The 18,984-nt window shown below is 40.1% G+C and overlaps 1 protein-coding gene across 4 annotated transcripts in view; it reads right to left on the reverse strand.

Moving 5' to 3' along the window:
* The window catches only part of EPHB1 (EPH receptor B1), a 585,803-nt gene that overhangs the window by 295,322 nt on the left and 271,497 nt on the right, over window positions 1-18,984 (reverse strand). For all 4 annotated transcript variants that reach the window (XM_042457579.1, XM_042457578.1, XM_042457580.1 and 1 more), the window contains exon 2: window positions 15,248-15,312. In XM_042457579.1, coding sequence (XP_042313513.1) covers window positions 15,248-15,304 — 57 coding nt within the window. In that variant the 5' untranslated portion in view covers window positions 15,305-15,312. The remainder of the gene's footprint in view (window positions 1-15,247; window positions 15,313-18,984) is intronic.

Raw genomic sequence — 18,984 nt, forward strand, 5'->3', positions numbered from 1 at the left:
AGGAGAAGTCATTTTTTGAGGATTGGAGGAGGCCCTGAAACTGCCGGGGACAAAATAACTGATACCTAACTTCAAATACAGAGTACAATTACATGACAAATCAGATGTGCTCCACTGTCCACCTTACAGATCTAGAATTATGCTGTGGATTGGCTGTCCATGATGCACAACACTTGCCTATACAATATTGATTGCCAAAGGATACAGCACCATCTCAGCTTGTGCAAGCTATCAAGAGTGTGCCAGGTTTTCTTGCACCACATATCTCTTCTTTCTGTTATGGCTCAGGTTACTCCTTCCCTTGAATGTATAATCACATCCATTGGGCCAGAGGTGGGCCAGGTTTTTTTTACTGTCCTTAACATCTCCAAACTCCACAGACTGACTTTTTCTCCTGGCTCCCCTAAATGTTTCCCACAATTGAGTAGAAACTTCCAAGAGTAAGAATTTTTCTTTTAAATAATTTGTAACTCCCTATGCACTATTTGATATAAAAATGACTTGTTCTGAAAAGCCATACAGTAGACATCTGGCCATATCTGTTTTTGTTTTGTTTTTCTTTAGAGGGCATGTTGGGCAGCTCATACAATCCCTGAAGAATCTCAGGAAGCATTAACTGGTCCTTGAACCCATGGAAGTTGACTATTCTTGATCTAAGGGCATAGCTAGCCAGAAACATGGAAAAGGCATGTAGCTGGGTTAAGAGATCTCTGTTTGTTTCTAGAATATTAGTCTATAGAAATCTCCAGACCTCGACAATCCCTTATTCCCTTTTCATCTGGTCTGCAAGTGTATATACACACACATACCACTGATGCCACAAGTCACCAACCCTGAATGTGGCAAAATCCCATAGCCATTCCGACAGCTGCCTCTGCTGTTGACACTGTAACAGTGACAAATTCATTGTTCTGACAAGATCCCTTTAAATAATTCACAGGGAGCTGGAGATTAAGACAGTGTTGTTTTTTCTCTGTGTCTCTATTGAGGTTTAAAACACTTCCAGCTGGGAGATTTAAAAGACTATAATGGACGGTTCCACCTCCTGTTTCCCCTCCCCCCTTCTATCCCCAAAAGCCAATTCAACAATAAAACAGAGAATTTCAGAGGTGGAGAGAAGGAGAATTATGGGTGGGGGAAATCAGGGAGGAAAGCCTGGCTGGAAACCATAGCAATATCAGGCATGCTATTCAGCTGTCATTATTCCAAAGATTCATACATGTCATTATCATACGCACTAAATAAGTGCTGCCTATCATTCCTGTCCTTAAAGGGGTGAATAAAGACAAGATAAGGGAGGAACTAGGGGTGTCGCCCTAACAGCGGGGCTGTAAACAAACATCTAAACATCTGGGCACCCAAACATCTAATTTATATCTATGTATCTGTGTGCATCTGTGTTCCAGAAATGCCTCTTATGGGGTGTTTTCTTCATTCTCATGGGTAGAAGGGCCTTTCTTGGCTATGGATTGCATTCTGATGGAATATCAACTGTAGTCCTTACAAAGGGCAACTGGCATCTAAAACTCTTATTTGCTGAATGTCTTGGAAGTTTTGCAAGTTTTCAGTTCTGAAGTCTCCCATCTATTTGTGTGCATAATTTAGATTTTGGTCTCCTTTCTGTGCAGCTAACCCAAGGAAAGATACAGTTCCAAACAATTTCAAACCCCAAATATATGCACTCCCACACATCACCTCTTTCTCAACAAAGCTGCAGGCATGCAAATAATGAAAATCTGATTTGCTGTATTGGGAAATATACTGCATTTTGACTTTTATCATGTGCATATGCTACCTCACAGATGACCTGTATGATTTTCAAATACATGGTTGTTGTTCCTATATGCATGTATACTGTGTAGTATCCACTATCGATGAAACACCTGTCGTTGTTGGTTGACTAATCAAACACACCTGGGGATCTGGCTCATCCACCTGTGCACTCCATTATGGAGTCTGAACCTTCCACTAGAGATAGCCACAAAATCTCACTGTCTACAGCACAGTGTCACAAATCTTTGGTGGTCTGCAAAGGACTCTCAATTCAAGGTGTATCAAGCTTCACCTCTCCTCTTTTAAAAATTTATTTGGTCAAGTGGGCTATGTGTTGAGAGTTGGACATGGGTCAGCATGGATTTGAATAACCTGCTTGGTCATGGCTCCCCGAGAAAGGGCTATTGTTCCTCTGTTGTCCTGTGTCAGCTCACCATCTTGTAAACAGGAATGAACCCATCTCAAAGGCTTGCTGCTAAGACAAACATAATCCTGACACAGTGCACACATTAGAATACTAGATAAAGAATGATTAGTAACCCACATTGGCTCCTTAGTGTCAGTTGAAGGGAGGCAAGTGCAGATGGCAGGTCATTAAAATACAGGCATATGAAAGAGCATGTGGGAATGATCAAAACTTGTGTCACCACTCAACTCAAGAGCACAAGGGACTCCTATTGTCATCTCTCTCCAAAGAAAGCATCAAATCCTCCCCATGTCTGTCAAATCCATCCTTCAACTATTTATCTACACCAGCAAAGGATTCTGCTCCTCAGAGCTCATTCTTCCTTAACAGATGGTTACACTGACCTGACTGGCTTTTATTATTTTTACAGGGAATAATTATTTCCTAAGGCTAGGTGTTGTTGCTATGTTTCATTTTAAAGACACAGATGTTAATTCCTATAATAGTCTCTGTAGGCTACAATAGGTTAGCTAAAATTTGAATGGTGATGATTCTTGCCATCCTATAGTACAGAGAAACCAGTAATATAATACCACATAAAGCAGGCACATATCAGCCACAGTGCAGCAGTAAATGTGTTACAACCTATGGAAAACTAATCTTCACATCCTACCTGGGAATTAAGGACTGCTGCCAATCCAGTTTGCATTGAGTCCAGGACTGCAAGAAGTGGTTAGGAAAGGGCTCTTAACAGGCCTCACTGGCAGCCTCACATAAAGAGCATAAGCATGTAAAACAGCCAGACAGTTAATGTGCTGCATATGTCCCAAATCCAATTCTAGATTGATTTGGCTTCAGCACTTCAGAGCCCCTGTTTGCTCTGTGTGATTTCAGTGTTCTCAGAAGCCTAGCTTAGAACCGAGTTTCTTGCAATGAATTATTATTTATAATAAGGACCTGTGGAAATTACAAATAAAAATAACCTTGCAACTGGGAACAGAGTTGTTTTATTAGTGTAGCAAGTAATATTTTCTAGTAACTTTCCCACATGGATTTTTGAAGGCATTTTAGATGCATTTTAACTGGAATGTTTTGAGACTTAAGTCAATGTGGGCACTGCACAGAGGGCAATGGACATTTTTCCACCCTGCACCTACCCGGCGGGCTATACAGGCATGTTTGGCATTCCCAAAGTGCCACATCACTTTTAGCCACCATGCTGGCCAATTTGAAGACAACCTTTTAGATTTCTTTTTTGTTTGAAAGATCATGGGTGGTAAACCCCTGTGGTACAGACACATTTTGGGTGGCATTGGGCCAAATTTTTTTTTTTACAAAAATCCATCTAAAAGTAGTTAACCTGGATCCCAGGGTCCTAATGGTTTAAGCCAATATTCTCCAAACTTTGGCCTTCCAGGTATTTTGAATTTCAACTCCCAGAAGCCCTACCCATTTTGGCCAACAATCAGGAATTCTGGATCTGAAGTCTAAAACATCTGGAAGACCAAACTTTGGGAACCATTGGTTTAAACCACTCTCTTATGCTAAGATATTCTTTTTTTAAAAAAATAACAAAACATAATGTAAAAGTAGCAAGAACCATCACAACAGGGCAAGTAATTTACCTAACATGGCAATGACTAACAACAAGTAACAAAGAGAGATTGCTTTTAGAATACTTAAGAGTAAATTTCTGAGATTTGCCTTGAGGTCAAATGGTAATTGGGTGGTGGGAAAGAGGTTCTCAGCTTGTGTTTACTGGATTCTTGTGCCACTGAATTGATCAAATGAAACTCTCACATATCCCATGTCTAATCTGCACTGCTGAAATAATGCAGTTTGACACTGCTTTTACTGCCATAACACAATACTATGGAATTCTGGGATTTGTAGTTTTGTGAGCTATTTAGCCTTCTCTGCCAGAGAGTTCTGGTGTCACAACAACCTACAAATCCCAAAATTCAATAGCATGGAGCCATGGCAGTTAAAGCAATGTCAGAGTGTATTATTTCTGCACTGCAAATTAGACCTCATACAGAGAACTGTGCAATTTTTAGCAAACATATTTTTGGAGCAAATAGCAACTGACTTGGTCACACTGGTGGGTGAAGGAGTATACCTTTGTGGTTAGGGTTGCCATAAGTCAGGACCTCCAAACTGGGACAAATGTAGAACAAATGTAGGGCCACATTTTCAAATGTAGGACACGTTTTTTAAAAAATGGAGGACACATGAAAAAATTGATATTTTTTTTAAATGTTAATATAAATGCATGTTTCTTAGGCATGCTCAAAATGGAGGACATTTTGGCATTATTCCTAGACAGAAGGCTGAAATGTACTTCTCTTTCTGGCCAAACACCCCCCCCCCCAATTCTACAAGAACATTTCCCACTTCCAAGCAGGCATAGCATTTGCAAGATCACAGGCAGACCCTTGTGCCACTGCAAACTACATGTCCCACTCCCAAGCAGCCATAGCATTTGCAACAGGCAGTCCCTTGTGCCACTGCAAACTACATTTCCCCTCCAATCAGGCATAGCATTTAAAGACCACAGGCAGTCCCTTGTGCACTGCAAACTACATGTCCCACTCCCAAGCCTTCTTAGCAATCCCGCCTTCCTTCTTTTGCCCTTGCCCCCTCCAGCCCCCCCCCCCAAAAAACCCCTCACCTCCTCTTTTCCTCCAGTTATGTCTCAACTTTGGGGGGATTTATGGGTCAGATCCCTTGCAAAGTCTTTTTTCTTTTCTAATGGGGGCAAAGCCTTGAGAAGCCCTGGACCCCTGAGAAGAAGAGGAGGGGGGGCTTAGAGAGAGTTGGGCACACAACAACAACAATGCCAACAACAGCAGAGGAGGAAGGGGGAGGAGGAGAAAGAAGAAAAGGAGAAAGAAGAAGAATAGGAACAAAGAGAAAAAGAAGATGAGGAGGGGGAAGAAAGGAAGAAAAAGGAGAGGAGGAAGAGGAGGGGAAGAGGAGGAGAAGAAAAAAAACGGAATAACAAGGAGAAGGAGTGGAAAGAGAAAGAGGAGAAGCAGCTTGCCTGAGTGCAAAGGCCTTCTCTGCTTGGACGTTGGAGCATGCCAAATAAGGAAGCAGAGGGCTGGCCAATAGGGGCAGGGTAGAACAGCAGACCCCGCCCCCTGCTAGGTTCAGTCATGCTGCTGCTCCAGCCCTCTTGCTCAGCACTGTAGCAAAGGGAGGCAGCAACCCTGGGAGCTCAGGGTCGGGCAGCCACCCAGGAATGGGGGGAAGGCAAGGCGGGACCGGGCATGCCCCCCAGGAGGCGGGAAAGTCCCGCCCACCGCTGTGAAATACAACCCTATTTGTGGTAGAATGCAAACAGAATTAATTCTGGTCATCCCCCCCCCCCCTTTTTTTTTTTTTTTAAGGATTCAATTAGAGGTGATAGGAAAAATCTCTTCCTGGGTCCTTGGATGGTATACCATAATGGGGCTCTCTATGTCACCATGATTGGCGACACTATTGAGGAAAGGAAGAATGGACTGCAAAACTGTGCATGTTGGCTGGGAGATACTGGGAGAGGTTTTCTCAAAAAGTAATTTTCTCAAGTTGTGACTGATGGTGTACATTAAGAAACAGACGGGTTCTTTCGCTCTGTTGAGTCAAATGCAAGTGTGGGCAAAGTACTTTTAGACCACACAAGACCCCTGCAACTGTTTTTGTGGCCCCCAATCCCTTCAGCCTAAATGGACTACCTCTTCTAGTAACAAAAAAGACAGTCAGTTGCCACTCTGGAAACCTCCAAGGCTAGTGCTTTACCTTATAAACAGATTGCAGGGGACCCCTGAACTATTTAACATTAAAAATTACTCATTTTTCAAAAACAGCAGAGGATAAATGGATCATTCACAGAGTTAGTATCTGTGTCATATCACACATTTGAACGACAAATATGGACCCATGGCAAATGCATTCAGTCCCCACATTGCCCACCCTTGACAAAATGGGAATCAAATAGATTGGCCACCTATGACTTCATGGAAAACTACAGTTAACTGAAAACTTCCTGGCTTATTGTTGAACATAAAGACTAGGATAGTGAAGGCGTAGCATGTGTTAAGTTCAAACCAGGCCAGATTAGAAGCTTTTTTCCTTTCTTATTACCAAACGTCTGTTGATTCAAAACTCATTGAGTTGAGGCTACATTATATTTATGTCTTCTTTCCTTAAATTTCTAATTATTCTGATTCTTATCATAAAAATTTATATAAGCTGAGTGGGTAAACTAGTTTTGCCAAAATATTACAGAAAGCAAAGAAGAAGACTAGAGTGCTCTGAAAAACAATGCACCTCTTTCCAAAGTAATTAATTATGGTCGTAATGCTATGTACACATACTTGAGAGAACATCCTAATGGAACTTTCTTCTGAGCAAACAAGAACAGAATGGAGCATGGCTGCTTTCACAGGATATAATTAAAACCTCATTTGAGCATCCATTGTGAGCGTGGGCACACACACCATTCATTCATTCATTCACACACACACACACACACACCTGCTCTTTATCCTTTATTCGGTCTCTTTTGCTATTGACAACATTATTCTAATATCTTTCTCAGATACATAAACATGAAGCACTAAATAGTGCCATGGGGTGCTACATGTGATCCTTCTATTTCTCCCATGTTATGACTGTTCAGACTTATTGTCTGCAAAAGTTTATGCACCTGAGACCATTTTTTGTTGCAATTGACCTATTTGCACTAACTGTGCTTTGAACTAAGGGGTGGAACATTAAAGCAGTAAATTTAATGCATGGCTTCTCAATAACCTATCCTAATGAATTCAGTGAGATGTACTTCCAAATAAATATGCATCATGTGACCAGGTTTTAATTTTTTTACTTTTCATTTGTCCTTTGTTATTGTCACGCTCTTTAATTTTTGCCTTATTCTTCTCTTTCCAAGGTCTATAAAGTTTTATTGACGCACACTGACTATGTTTCACATTTAATAGATACTCTTGTTCATTCTTTGTTAGCTGAGCTGATATTTTTTTGAACCTTCCAGCATTCTTACATTAACTTCTATTTTTCTGCTCATAAACTGCATATTTCATTAGCTTTTTCCTTTGGCATTCCACGGTATTTTCTTTTTCTTTCTGTAACTATTATAGCACTCTTCCTTGTTTTTGTAGCAAAAATTGACACAATGAATTATAGTATATGTTTCCTTACGATGTGGATATGTTTCCCTGAATAAATCTTTATCAAAATCTTTCTTCTACCATTTTCCATTTTTGCATATGTCCGTACATTTTTCTCCCATTTTTCCTGTATTATATTCATTTATCAATTTGTACATGTTCAAAAATTTTACCTGTACATGCTTCTTTTTTTACAAAAATATTCAATAAGAAAAATTAAATATTTATATTTTCTCCTTTTTTAGAACTGATCCAAACGTTCGTAAGTTTTGTTTTCATGAGAGAATCTATGTGAATGTTTGGTTTACTGTTACTTTCTCCTCACCCACCCACCTCCTACAAACCCTGCTCACTAACAGCAGCTCAGAGAGAGAGGGAGAGATGCAACAGCCCACAGGCTATTTTCTAAGGGTCGATTGAACTGTACATACTGGAGTTTGCTGCCACTGCCTCTGATCACACTGAGTTAATTGAGTGCAAACTACTTTTTCACTTCAAAATCTGCTTGCAGCAATTGAAATGAGCTGAGAACAAAGGGGGAAATGGAAGGAGGGAAGAGAAACTGGGACATGTTAAAAGGGGCTGAACAGTGGGATGACAGAGGACTAACTGGGACTGTCCCTGCCAAATCAAGACAGTTGGAGGATAGGGACTATAAGAGAAGAAGTGATGATAGAAGTAGCTGTAGTGATGGAGAAGATGAACATGAAAATAATGAACATATGTGCACCAGTTACCCATAACACATTGTCCTTTTTTGTAACAAAAGCACAATAATGGTGCATTTACAAAGTAATGTAAGAAGTAAGAGTGTTACTTGTGGCTTAATGAGTTGCTAGTTACATTTTAAATGCATTTCTAGGCATTTTCAGATATGCTTTCAATTATCACCATCAGCATTTACGTCTCAATCTCAAGGCTGGTTTGTTTGTTTGTTTGTTTGTTTTTTAAAGCAAGGACAATGATGTAGTTTTATTATGGTCACAGCCCAGCCTCTGCAGTGAGAAAAATAAGAATAAGATGAATAGGTACAAATTACAAGTCTAGACAAATTCTAACATATATACAGACAATGCCAAAAATGTAAGTTTCTTAGTAAGGAACCCAGTGGCATCTGCTGCTTCTGATAAACTTATCAAGAGAGTATGGCCACCTGTATTTGAGCAGCAGAATCTAGAACATAAACTTTTGTCACCATAAGAGTAATTTTCATTAATGAACTCTGAAAGATGGATGATACAGTAGGAATTATCAGATCTGCTTGTAAAAGCTACTAAAGTTGGGGTAATATATACAAATGCTGATGTCCTTGTAGAACAGGCAATAGAGAAGCACCTATACAGCTATTTCATCTATGTCTGATTGACAAGGACAGGCATGTTGGTTGAGGGATATGTAAGTACTTCCTTGGTAAGTTAATGGTAAGTATAAAACAACCAAGTTAAAGGCCCTGTGGTATCTAGGAAATAAAGAATAAGTTCTGTGTTTGTTTTTTTAAGTATTTGCAACACGAATGGTCATGAATCACTATTGAGGCTTTGTAATACGTTACGTAACAAACTGCTTTCACAAAGTAACTTTACAAGCTCCACAGGGAAGAAATAAGCATGGGTAGGCCCTTGGCCACTTCACCAAACTTCCCTTAAAATTGAAAATCTAGGTCTGCTAAAATAGATGCTTTCAAATGAAGTTCACAAGAGAGAGAATCACATGAATGCGCTGTTTTCATTCCGCTTTTCCCCTTCTGTTCTTTGAATTTTCTTCCTTTGTTGTTTTTCCTCTTCTTTACCTGTCTCCTTTCTGTATATCATCCATCTGCCTTCCTATCTGCTTTGCCTTCAAACTCAGCTTTATTCTCTTCCTCTGCAGCCCCTGACTGTGCATGGTATCTGTCTGCCTATCCATATGTTTGTCACTAGATACCATATTTATCTATCCACCTGCTCTGTCTTTTGTCTGCATTCACATAGTTCCTTGCCATCCACTGATTACGTATTTTCCTGGCAATTTCTTTCTCTGAGATAGCAACAATAAATTCTGTTTCATATCACTAATCTTTTGTTATGTTTTCCCTCTCAAGTAGTGGGCAAGGAAATTATGTTAGTTCTCCTAAGCAGGTCACATAGCAAAGTCATAAATGATGCAAAGAGACACACATTAAAATAAATCAAGATGGCTTGTATACATGGGTTATTTACTCCAATTACCTGGGCTCACTGCATCCAAAACCTCAAATTGGGTGCAGACTGTTTTCATAATCTCCACACCAGATTTAGCCTTTCTTTCCCTTAACCTGAATTTTAAAACCTTACCATTCACTCCAGGTTTTGGGCTCTCTCTGTAGTGACGACAGGCAGCCTACCTTCCCATGTGGTCCCTGCCAGATGCTGGGTGCCACTGCTGTGGGTGTGAGTTTCTCTAAGGTCAGAACTAGACATCCAGTATCAATCACATAGATGGGCATCTTGTGACCTCAGTGATGGCACTGGGCAACAAATTGGGATCATGTAGGAAGGCAGCCACCCATTGTTGCTGCGGAGAGAACACAAGCAATTGGGGCAATTCAGGGCCAAAATACTCTGGGGACAGCCCAGAATATTCTGACTAGTGAAGACAAGGCCCAGGTTCCTTCAGAGCATAAAGAACAGGGATGAATATGCTCCAGAGCCCACAGGGTTTCACGCTGCCATTTTAAACTCCTCCAGAAGGTCACCATGTTCCACTGCAGCAGCTATTTTGGAAGACAAGGTTTAATGTTTGGCTGCTGTTTTAATGTGATTTAATTGGAAGGGAAATTGCTACAAATCACTTCAAAAAAATGGATCATGTGGCTACAGAGGGGATAACAGCTGACAAACCCCAGCAAAAGTCAAGTAGCTATATCACAAAAGCTCGTGCTTTTTTCAGAGAAGTCTGGAAGAGTCCTTCGGATAAAGTTGTTTTGATCATAATGTACACCAAGAACAGAGACCTTGTGTCTCCAGATGTTGTTAAACTACAGTTTCCATCATAAACAAACATTGTCTATGCTGATTGGCACAGATAGGAGTTAGATCCCAGCACCATTGGGCAAGGGGGGGGGGGATGAAGTTCTGCACCTCTGCTGTAGAGACTTTTGGGATTCATTCCCATGCAAAGTATGGGCTTGTTGGGTAACCTAATGCTGTGGGAAACCAGGGCTTAACAAATGACTTTTGGTCCTCCAAATGTTTTGGGCTACAACTTCTACAATCCCTTATCATTGGTCATGCTAGATGGGGCTAAATGAATACTGTAGCCCAAAACATACAGAAAACCAAAGATTGAGAAACAGTGTTCTCTCTCTCTCTTCTTTGGCATAGACTCCCACAGATATCATATGACTGGTTTTAAGCAAACCAATCAAATAATAAATAGAGGGTTGATTTAAGCACAATGGCTTCCTTTTCACCAGAGTTCTCTGGTGTATGATTGCTATGGAGAAAGATGACAATTTAATACCCTGCTAGAAGAATCCCCCCCTCCCCGGCCACATCCATGAGAATTCTCCATTCCAATCCATTTTCCATTCACCATCTATTTCCCCCCCATAAAAATAACTCCAAGGCACTTCTGCAGAGAAATCACGTGCAAACTGGCACAAAGGAGTGAAGTATTGCAGCAAAATGAAGCCTTGTTACAGTAACAATCAGCCACAGCTTTCAATGTGCTTCAAATTTATACAGAGAAAAGAAAATCTTTCCGAAGATCAATTAACACAAGCTATTTTCAATTTTTGCTATGAGCTTTCCTCTACATCTTTTTGACACAAGAGCTATCTGTCTCTTTGGTCTTTCCATTCTTTGATGAAACAATAATCTCCAGTACAGCATCTCTCTTTCTCTAGCTAGCCCTCTGTCACCTATTTAAACCTACCTAATAAGCCAGCGACCATCTTTCTAAGTGATCTTTTTCCTGTGCACCTGTCCCTGTCTTTGTTGATCACTTTTTCTGTCAGTGGAATGTGAGCCAGGTTATTTTATGCTCCCATTCTTCAAATACTCCCATTGTACCAAGAAGAAGTTTTAAGTGCCTGAAGGTGGTTTGTTCCTCATTACTTCACCAAACTGACATTAATAGCCAGCAAAGAGCACTGCTGAGTGCAATTATGAATGGTGTTCAGGTACGAAAGCTGCTTTGAGTCTGCTAATGCTTACTAATTATAATCCTTTAGGTAGAGAGTGTATGAGAGGCATGGAGGGAAGGAGTGCTAAACATTGACTTATGCCTGCTCAATTCACCTAGAAGCTGGCAGCAGTCCAGGCAGAAAGGGCAGGTCTTGGCTCTTTTCTTTTGAGGGCAGCAGGCCTCTATGAAACCAATCCAGACAGATATGAGCCAACTCATACTTTGCAGCAGATACATTGTGCCAAAAAAACATGGCAAATCACAGACAAGCATGAATCCTTTCCACATGGGCAGCTACATGATAAACCAAAGCAATAGCCAAGGCAAACTTCCCAGAACAAAAGGGACAGGAAAAACAACAGCATTTGGTTTATGGCACTCTGTCATGTGGAAAATGCTAGGCAGCCTTAAATGAATATTCCTTGGGATGAACAGATCTGGATTTCTGAGAGAGGTGTCGCCCTGTCAAGCACAGGATGCATGTTTAGATTCCTGACTAGAATTTCCTCCAACACCACATGTATGAATCCTCACCCAAGAACCAGGAAAGAAAACAGCTTAAGATATTCTTAGAAGGACTGTTCCAAGGGCAGTACCATCTTGGGAGCATGGATGCATGGAACATTTTATCAATAAATCTTACAATAGATATTGTATGACTATCTTAGATATGCCTGCTAACCGTCCACTCTGCCATTGACAATGCAATTCTATATGGCTTTTTACTGATTTTACTGTGCAGGATCAATCTGTTAAAAACTTCTTACATCACCACCCCCAGCAACACCTGAGAATGCTGGGTCAAAACTAACAAAAAGAATGTTAAGAGGGAGAAACACAAGGTACTATATTTAGGCAAAGAAAATGAAATGCACAGATATAGGATGGGTGACACCTGGCATGAAAACAATGCATGTGAAAAGATTTAGGAATCTTAGCAGCCCACAAGCTAAACATGAGCCAACAGTGTGACCCTAGGCTGCATCAATAGGAGTAGAGTGACTAGATTGAGGGAATTCTATTCTGCTTTGGTCAGACCTTACCTGGAATACTATACACAGTTCTAGGCAATGCAATTTAAAAAGTATATTGACAAGGTGGAGTGTGTCCAGAGGAGGACGATCATAATGGTGATAAGTCTGGAAACCATGCCCTATAATAATTGATTTAGGAAGCTGAGCATATTTAGCCTGAAGAAGAGAAGGTTAAAAGATGACATGGCAGCCATGTTTAAATACCTGAAGGGATACCTTATTGAGGGTGGAGCAAGCTTGTTTTCTGTTGCTCCAGAAACTAGGACATGGAGCAATGGATTCAAACTACTGAAAACGAAATTCCACCTAAACATTAGGAGGAACTACCTGACAGTAAGAACTGTTCTGACAGCCTTGGAATGTGAGGGTCTCAACAAACTGCCCCGAAGAAAGATGCCCCTTTCCTAACCGGATCGGGGCCATGGCAACCACGTGCTGTGGCCCTGATTCACACTTTCCAGGGAGCAAAAAGGAGCCACATAAGCCCTGGAAAGGGCTCCATAGCCATGTTGCCGCAACGTCATAACACTCCTTCAATACTGTATCATATGGATGCAGCACCAGAGGAGAGGCATGATGCTGTGCGCCGTGTGGAGCAGCACGCGGTGTCATGGTGTTCTGGGGGAGGAGTCAGGGCATTCATCATCTGGAGGCGATGCCCTGACTCCACCCCCAGGCTGGCCTTAATGGCTGGTATGAAGAGGACCTGTGTCTCCTTCTTTGGAGCTTTTTTAACACAGGCTGGATGGCCATAAGTTGGGAGTGCTTTGATTGTATATTCCAGAATGGCAGGGCGTTGAACTGGATAGCCCATGTGGTTTCTTCTCTATGAGTCTCTAATTCTTCCCAGGTCTAGACAGTGGCGTCTGTAGTTTGGTATTATCCAATGCAGTCATCCATGGTGTCACCCCCCTCATTGACCTCCTCCTCCCATTTCACACCATACAGAATCCTTAGTAATTTTTTTTGGCACCAATGTTACTCATAAATCATAATTCCCAGATACCACTGAATGTAATGGTAATAGTTGTGACATACACAAGTAGCAAAATTAAAACTATACCTTCAAATTACAATACCATATGCATAAGCAAAATATATTTACAGTACTTATACATAGTGAAGATTTGGTTAAAATGTAATGTTTTTAAAGAAAATTTTTAAAAGAATATTTTAAAAAAGAATATTTTTTGAAAAAAATCAAAAAATTAAAAAAATGAAATTTTAATTTTTAATTTTAAAAAAATTAAAAAAAATAAAAATGTTTAATGTAGCCAACTTCCTACACTGAGGAAAGGTCACTGTGCTGGAGTTTACTGAAAATGTAAGAGGCAGCATCCAACCTGTCCCTAAGGGTCAAGAGGTAGGCTTCAAAGGTGGCAGCATCAACTCCATACAGCAGCCAAGCCTAGCAATAAAATGTCAGCCATTTCTTGCCAAATGATACTACTATACACAGCTGGAGAACTTACCAAGAGTGGTATTATTACTGCTTGGAAATCCACAGAGCACATGGTATTTATTTTAATTCTCCGCTTTTTTCACCAAGGGGTGTAGGGAAGGAGGAATAACATTTACGCTCCTGATGACTGTGATCCATGAGTCAGTTTTCCAACATTTCTGTTACTTGGAATGTTTCATTATCACTGTCCTTAGCAGACCTCAGCTTCTGGGTGTTTGGGATTGTGGGGTTTTTTTAATGGAAAAAAAGCATGAGCCAATCCTCAAATAATAAGGTTGTTTTTATGATTCATAACTGACTGGAAGGAACAATAACAAACACTCCACTCATTATAAGAGCCCTGCTGATAGAAAAATATACATAGGTTTGTTCGCATAAAAGGAAGCATGCCAATTTTACCACTGTTTGGGTTGAAACTGACAAAGTTTAAATGTTTCATCCAGTTCGGCACAAAGATATTTCGTACATATGTGAGTGCACAAACATTAAGGGTGGCCTTAACATTAGTTACACTGAAGAAGCTGCCTGGGTCAACAGCTTTGGGGTGTCATGAAAGACAGAATGGTGTCATTAATCTATTGTTCAGTTTTTTTTACTGTCAGACACAAGAAGAGATACTTGTGGCATTTTCTGCCTCCGATGACAAAATAACTTAGGGCTAATCTACATACATAAATGTACTACACAGATTGGTGTGCATTTTCATACATTAGCATTAATGACTAATTTTATTCACTTTCCTGCACAAATTTGCATCTATTTGCATCTATTCACCTGCCCTCTGCTGAAAATGTACATCCATCTAAATGCATGATAAGCAGATGGACAGCCACACATGTGATAATGCAGATTTCTGTGAATTTCCGTGGCTACTCAGGTAAAAAATGGCAAAGTCTTTTCTCATTGAATTTAAGGAAGTTTGGGCAGGTGGCACCCACAAAAAGCCTGAACTCCTTTGAATTATGTATGGCCAGATCATATTCTATTCAACTGTAATGAGGAGTATTTTAAACATGTAATTAGCCCTTAATTCAACTAGGCTATTATGCAGCTTGATTTGGGCTGGTACCATTTTCTTCTCTGCCTCTGGCAGCAAAATAGCATGGAGCAGCTCTCTTCCCTTTTCCTTCTCCTTTCTTGCCTCTCTCTCTCATTATTATTTCACCTTATAATAAAAATAAGAAAGTCCTCTCCACCATTACTTCCAAACACCAACTGAACACATTAAAAAGACAAGTATTTGGTATCCACTTACCCCTGAAGGTGGGTTTGCTGTCCAGCCAAGTTCAGCTGTGGCTGTACGAGTATCCATTAGAGTTTCTGAGGATTTAGAAAACAAAAAAGTTAGACACTAAGCAAATTAGGAGTCTGAACAAAACAAAACTTCAAAAAGACTACAGAAGTGAGCCTGGAGATAATGTGTGCTCACCCAAAGTCAATAGAACATTCACAACGCTGGAAATAGAAACATGCTTAGGCACTTTTTAAAAATGAATGTTCTTATTATGGCATCAGCATTCCTGGATCAAAATCTACTTTCACATGCTTATGGACTCCATTCAATGAATGCATATTGTACAATAAAAGTTCCAGTTTTTCAGACACTACAAGATACTCTTGTTTTTGCTGCAACATACTAATATGGATTCATGTCTAGAAACAGATGTAATATACACATTGTTTTTAAACCAGGGATTTCTCTATTTTCAGGGCCCAGTCTATTTTTCAGAAGTAGTTTAGCTTACTTAGATTCTATAATAAGGTTGACATCATCATCTAACAGTATAAGCTAGGTGCTATATGAGATCATCAGATGAGAGAGAGTGCCTTCTCTTTTTCGGGAAATATCTCCACATGGGCAATCATCAGTGAGTGCTTTTTTACAGTATGTATGAGGCAGCAATATAATTTGTGGTGTTGCTTTACTTGCTTTTTTTTTTTAAAGGACACATGCAATCTCATTGCATCTTTTCTCCTTGTAAAGAACTGTCTGCCATGATTTAGAACAAAATCAAGCTGCATATAGTTCCCAACAAAAACAATGGGACTTATGACATCAGGCTAATTTGTCCTTTGATTTCAATGAGATCGAAGTTTGTTTGTTGGATTTATATCCTGATTTTCTATCCAAAAGTAGACATTACATGGCTAACCATGTTGAAATCAAATCAAATCAATTAAATTAAATATAGAACAGATTAAAAACACAATTAAAGTATATCATTTGCATTGACATTAAGCTGAGTTGACAAAGGCTTTGACATTAATCTTAGTTGGCAAAGGCTTCTCTGAACAAAACATTCCTTTACAACAAGGATCAGGCTAGCTGTTCCCCCCCCCCCCCCCCCCAAAACATGGTATGTATCCCCATTGTGCGACAGTTGTTGTTGTGGATCTTCCAAGTCATTTCTGACTTGAGGGGGTTTACTCATTTTTAAAAAGCAGAAATAGACATCATCAAGGTTTGCTTTTTAGATATTGTTGTTTTTGTTTTGTTGTGTTTTAGTGTTTTCAAGCTGTGAATAGTTGAATCTGTGGATGCTGAACCCATAGATAAAGAGGGTCGACTTTAGATATTCAGTCTCTCCCCCACCCTGTCCAGTCGAGGCTCTAAACTCTAGTAATTTAGTTTTTGAAAACTGATCCCTTGTATACGTAAATTTGTCACATTTCAGCCAGAGCCCCTCTTGGAAATGTGATCCAGATCACCTATTATCTTAAGCCTGCATCACCAGTTGTCATACCACCAGCATTTCAATAGATGCCATATATTTTTTAAATATATATATATGTGAAAGGCAAGTGTCATGAATTCAAAATGCTGGAATAGAAGATATAAATATGCCAGCCGCTGCAGGTCTGTCCATAAATTCTATTGTTTTGTTCAGCAGTGAAGAGGATGAATGTGGTCACTTATTGGCTTTTCCATGAGTAATTGGCAGCTGCCTCACCAAATCAGTAATATCATTTCCCCCTATTGTCTACATTGGCATCAACTATGTATATTGATTTGTTGCCCAAATGTCTTATCCATGCTAGCAAAAATCAAAAGCATGAATATTAAATAATCAGAATGTGTCTTCTCTCCCCCCCCCCCCCCCCCAAATAATGGTGTGTTTTTTTAGTGGGTGTTTTCGTTTTGATTTTTTGGAGGCATGGAAGAGCTTTAAACCTGTTAATATTTTTCCACTCTCTTTCCTCCTCTCTTTTTAAAGAATAACAATGGCAGAAACAAAAACATAGACAGACAGATGGAGAAAGAAATTATCCAGGTTTTATTTGCTTGTTTTCAACAGATTAAGTTGCTTGTCTGCTGAAATTCCCCTAAATGTTGAGGAAAGATATTATGTTTGTCACTAACGTCTGGTCAAGCAGCTCTTTTTCTAGCAAGTGGATAAGCTATTAATATCTGCTGTACTGTGATTGTAGTGGAACCCAATCTCCCTCCCCTTGAGAACTGCTGCAACAAATTTGCATGATATGTTACTTATATTTTGCCTTGAGCTCATTGGTGGAAAGGCAGAATATAAATATAGCTTAAAAGCTTTCCTTTGAAATACCCTGCATGCATTTTCTGGGGAGGTGTCCAGAGCACTATCTAACCCAATTTTATGGGGTCAGTTTCAGTTGATACAACCTGATAACATGGACAGAGTTCTGGGGGAGTGGGGAGGGTGTTCAACTGCTTCCATCCTTGTTCATCCTCATAAGTGGCTAGGCTTGGGGAAAGACTGAATGGATAGATTAATTAAATGAGGGCAATTAAGGACTCTTTAAGAGAAGAGGCGATTTTAATGACTACCTTGAAAGAGGTCATTGGGTGGTCACTCTTTAAGAATTTTCTTTGCACCCTAGTGATTTTGGTAACTATTGTCATTTTCAGGAATTATTTCAGAAAAGGTGGTGGCAACTCATTTCCAGGTACATTTGGTTAACACATTGCAAACCAATGCAATTCAGGTTTAGGTTTTGTTTTGTTACAGAAACAACTTTGATTGCCCTGACAGAATTAACCTGATGAGCAGCTCTATTTGGGAAAAGAGAGGGGGAATGTGAGCATGTTGATAATAATAATAATATTAATAATAATAATAATAATTTGTTTTATTTATATACCGCTATTCCAAAGATCATAGCGGTGAACAGCAAGTAAGCTAATTAGGAAGTAAGCTGATTTGCCCCCAACAGTCTGGGTACTCATTTTAGCGACCTCCGAAGGATGCAAGCCTGAGTCAAGCTTGGGCCCTTTTTCTGGTCTTGAACTCGCAACCTTTCGAGTGAATGGCTGCAGTACAGGCATTTAACCACTGCACCACTGCACCACCAGGGCTCCATGTTCCTAAATAAGTGGATTTTGATACCAGTAGTTATGGTATCTTTTTGGACCAACTCTACAGATTGTGGTGTAGAGGTCACAGTGATATAATGCTTCTGTTTTGATTTGATTTGATTAATTGATTCATTTTCATATGTCAGTTTTATTTGCCAAATTCATTCCTCCCCACACCCACACACCATAATTTATTTTACTTTCAATGTACAGCCATCAAACATCAGCCCCAGTGCAACCACCAAAGTGTAAACCAAGGCCAGGTACAAATGGGAGGGAAACGCCGATCTGGTGCTGATTCTAGGGTTCGGGAACATGCAGCAACTGCACACTCCCAAACCCTAGTCCATACAGATGCCACCATCAAGGCAGCCTCCCATCCCCATGTGGGCTGCCATGAAGCACGGCGCAGCATCATGTCACAGCGGCACTCTATCATCATTGACATGTGACAGTGTGCCAATGGTGCACTCGTTGATGCTATGTGGTTTGGCTGTTGTGGCATCCCTCTGGACAGTTTGTCAAGCCCCTTAATTGTCAGAGCAGAAATCCAATCTGACATTAGTCAACGTAAAACATTGTATAAATTAGATAAATTGCACAAATGTTCATTGTTAAAACTGTGAAGTGTGTTATGGGAGGAAAGCACAAAGTCTTTCAAC

The sequence above is a fragment of the Sceloporus undulatus genome, chromosome 3, assembly GCF_019175285.1.
Source record: "Sceloporus undulatus isolate JIND9_A2432 ecotype Alabama chromosome 3, SceUnd_v1.1, whole genome shotgun sequence".
NCBI lineage: Eukaryota > Metazoa > Chordata > Lepidosauria > Squamata > Phrynosomatidae > Sceloporus > Sceloporus undulatus.